Genomic DNA, 4,167 nt, shown 5'->3' on the forward strand with positions numbered 1-4,167 from the left:
TCCACAGTGGTGTAATTCTGAGTAAACCACTTGCCTCTCTGGGCCTTTTCCTTCATTTGCAAAGTTGTGAGGAGGGGGTTGGTGGGAGAGTTTCATTAGATGAGTTTTAAGTGCATCTCTGATTTTACTACTCTATGTAAGGGATTTACATACTGGGGCCAGGAAACTAAACCTTGCTGGCATCTGCTTTGTACACCTGTGAGGTTATAATGGCCTTTACATTTTTGTTTGTATTAAATTAAATTAAATTCATTTATTTATTTATTTGAGACAGAGTCTTGCTCTTTTGCCCAGGCTGGAGGGCAGTAATATGATCTCAGCTCACTGCAACCTGCACCTCTCCAGTTCAATCAATTCTCCTGCCTCAGACTCCCGAGTAGCTGGGATTACAGGTATGTGCCACCACGGCCGGCTAATTTCTTTTTTTTTTTTTTTGAGACAGAGTCTCGCTGTGTCGCTGAGGCTGGAGTGCGGTGGCCCCATCTTGGCTCACTGTAGCCTCCGCCTCCTGGGGTTTGAGTGATTCTCTTGCCTCAGCCTTCTGGGTAGCTGTGACTACAGGCATGCGCCACCATGCCCGACTAATTTTTGTATTTTTAATAGAGACGGGGTTTCACCATGTTGGCCAGGCTGGTCTCGATCTCCCGACCTCACGATCTGCCTGCCTCGGCCTCCCAAAGTGCAGGGATTACAGGCGTGAGCCACCGCGCCCAGCCACAATTTTTTTTTTTTTTTTTTGAGACGGAGTCTCCCTCTGTCACCAAAGCTGGAGTGCAGTGGCTCGATCTTGGCTCACTGCAACCCCTGCTGCCCGGTTCAAGCGGTTCTCCTGCCTCAGCCTCCCGAGTAGCTGGGATTGATTACAGGCGCTCGCCACCATACCCAGCTAATTTTTTGAATTTTTAGTAGAGGCAGGATTTCACTATGTTGGCGTGATCCTCCTGCCTCAGCCTCCCAAAGCGCTGCGATTTACAGGCGTGAGTCACTGCGCCCGGCCCACGCCCGGCCCACGCCTGGTTAATTTTTGTATCTTTAGTAGAGACGGGGTTTCACCATATTGGCCAAGCTCGTCTCAAACTCCTGACCCCAGGTGATCCACTCGCCTCGGCCTCCCAAAGTGTTGGGATTACAGGCATGAGTCACTGTGCGCCGGCCTCCCCGCTGCTTTTTTTTTTTTTTTTTTTTTTTTTTTTCAGATGGAGTTTCGCTCTTGTCGCGATCTTGGCTCACTGCAACCTCCGCCTCCCGGGTTCAAGCGATGCTCCTGCTTCAGTCTCCCGAGTAGCTGGGGATTACAGACGTGCGCCACCATGTCTGGCTAATTTTGTATTTTTAGTAGAGACTGGTTTCACCATGTTGGTCAGGTTGGTCTCGAACTCCTGACTTCAGGTGATCCACCCGCCTTGGCCTCCCAAAATGCTGGGATTACAGGCGTGAGGTACCGCGCCCGGCCCGGCCTACATTTTTAAATGGTGAAAAAAATAGTATGTGAAAATTATATACATTTAAAATTTTATATAATTTTTATAAATTTTTGTAATACAGCCACAATCATTCCATTTACATACTGTCCATGGTTAATTTTATGCCAAAACATTGTATGTTGGGTAGTTGCCATAGATACCTCAAGGCTCACAAAAACAAAAATATTTAGTGTCTGATCCTTTGCAGAAGTGTGCCTCTACCTGTTCTGTATATATATGGTATGTCTGTTTATTTGAGGTTGATCCATTTCTTTTATATGAGGTGTGTGCTCATTAGGTATTTTTCAAAATGTTATTACAATGCATAACCCCATAAAACTGTTCATCTTCTTAAGAGGAGAAGCTCCGTTCTGCTCACCACTGGACTCCCAATGCCTTACTCAGTGCTGGCAATTGCAGAGACTCAGTATATGTTACTGGGTAAACATTTTAACATCAGTGCTAAATCAGTGATTTCAAAACTCCAGAAGGAATTTCTCACCTACTAGAAAGTAAGTTGAGTATATCGGTAGTTTCTAATTCTTCTTTAAAATTATTTTTTTAATCTTTCTTTGCTGATTAAAATTCTCCCTACCCGTTCCCCAACCACTGAATTTTAGATATGCAATGAAAAGATAATTAAAACCAAACTACTGGAGTCGTTTTTCTTTCTAAATAAAGCAACATTTATTAATAATACTAGCAAAATTGAAATGGCCTCAGCCTTTTACATCCGTGCGCCACGTTTTAAAAATGACGATTACTGGATTCCAAGGCCTGGTTGTCAGAAACATTCTGCGTAATTAAAGCAGAGCAGCAAAAAATACAAACGTGAGTGCCGATCAACATGAGTGTGTAAAGAAAAAAAGTAAAATTTTGCATTCTGTGCAATGTGTCGAACGTGAACGTATTGCGCGTTGTGTTGCAGATTTACTACAGCTGAGTCATTTCGGGACACGAGTGTGTGTTTCCAGGAAAAACGAGAGGAAGGAACGAGGCTGAGGGGCTCGCCGGGTTCCCCCAGGCACTCCCAGCAGCAGACACCGGTATTCCACGGCGGGTGGCGGCGTGGTCAAAAAAAGGCGCCGCTGCCCCTTTAAGAGGCAAAGCACCTTTTCCAAGATACCATCTTGCACCAGGAGTTCACGTAAGCTCTCCACCTACCTTGCTATATCTCTCCTTCCTGACTGGGTACGGCCTGCCGGCGGGGCGAGCGAGCCTTTTCATTGGTCTTGCCCTCCGGGCCCTCTCTCTCTTATTGGTTCTCAGGCCTGCCACTCGGCACTGTCTCCCGCCCACCTCAACCTTCGGGCTAGGTTGAGTGAGGGCTCTTGGGTTAGTTCCTGTTAGGCCCCGGCCGGGGGAGTAGGTTGAAGTCTCCTAAGATGCCCGGTGGGCTGGGGCACCGGGAGCTGTGAAGGGAACGTGAGGAGGCGGCGTAGTGGAGACCCACGGCAGGCCTGAAGAAGAGCGGCGGCCGAGCCCGCCTTCCCTGCACCATGCTCATAGAGGATGTAGATGCCCTCAAGTCCTGGCTGGCCAAGTTACTGGAGCCGATGTGAGTGAGCCGGACTGGGCCGGGGCCGGCGCCGGCGAACGTGGGCGTTGGGGCCCGCGGGGCGTGGGGAGGGGAGGCGGCGTGGGGGGCGGCGCTGAGGGGCCGCGGCCGGGAGGTCCCGGCGACGCCTTCCCTGTAGTACTATCACCATTGTGGTGGGGCTGAGGGTGGAAGAGGAGCGCTGGGGACGGAGAGGCGCCGTGGATGTGAGACTGTGGGGGAGCAGGCAAGGACAGCGAGGGCTTTTCAAACGCAAATATCGGGGTGTTGGAAGGGGTAGCAGGGGCAGTAAGGGAATTGAAAACATTGCTGTTTGAGAACTGAGAGAGGGGTAGCAGGGCTCTTGAGGAATTTTTGAAATGTGAATATTGGGATGTCGAAGGGAATAGCAGAATATCATCAAGGGTTTGATAAACATTATTATTCCGGGACTGAAAGGTCTACAAGCAAAATATCGAGGGCATTTTCGAAATATGAGGGCAGAAGCGGATAGCAGGGACATTGAAACTGTATAGCGTTATTGGTGAGTTCTAAGGGATCAAGAATATTGAAGGATTTGAAAGATACTATGGAGTAGATGGAAAGGATTTGTGGGATTTGAAGGGTTTTAGAAATTATTGGGGAGGTGATAAGTGTGGTAGCAAGGATATTAAGGGATTTTAAAGTATTATTGAGAACTCGATAGTGCTAGGGGAACTGATGACTTAGATACATGAAGGTTGGAAAAAATAGGTTTTTGTAAGTTTAGTTGAGGGTTGAAAGGGCTACACTGGTATGCAGCATTTATTGGTGGAGGAGTGTACCTAACAGCATATAGAGATTTTTAGATACAGGTGTTGGAGGAATAAAAGGAGCGGTAGAAAGAATAAGAGATTTGTAAATATTCTTGTGCGATTGAGAGGATAGTTTTGTAAATGTTTTTGTAAGATTGAGAGGACACCTGAAAATAATTGGGGTGTAGGATGAGGGACTCAAAAGAATGAGACCGGTCTTTTAAAAATATTTTGGGTAGTGTTAGTAGAAATGTTCTTGGGAGGCTTGAAAGAGGTAATAGAGGTATCAACATTTTGTTTGTTTTATAACCTTTTTTTTCGAAACAATGCCTCACTCTGTCTCCTAGGCTGGAGTGCAGTGGCTCGATCTCGG

At 47.2% G+C, this 4,167-nt stretch overlaps 1 protein-coding gene across 1 annotated transcript in view; it reads left to right on the top strand.

Annotated features, from left to right (window-relative positions):
* Window positions 1-2,746: 2,746 nt before the first annotated feature.
* Window positions 2,747-4,167, top strand: part of RBM27 (RNA binding motif protein 27) — an 84,148-nt gene continuing 82,727 nt past the window's right edge. Inside the window, exon 1 of the mRNA XM_017872123.1 lies at window positions 2,747-3,021. Within this exon, the coding sequence (XP_017727612.1) occupies window positions 2,963-3,021 (59 nt within the window). The 5' untranslated portion in view covers window positions 2,747-2,962. The remainder of the gene's footprint in view (window positions 3,022-4,167) is intronic.

The sequence above is a fragment of the Rhinopithecus bieti genome, unplaced genomic scaffold (assembly GCF_001698545.2).
Source record: "Rhinopithecus bieti isolate Rb0 unplaced genomic scaffold, ASM169854v2 scaffold_757, whole genome shotgun sequence".
NCBI classification, from domain to species: Eukaryota; Metazoa; Chordata; class Mammalia; order Primates; family Cercopithecidae; genus Rhinopithecus; species Rhinopithecus bieti.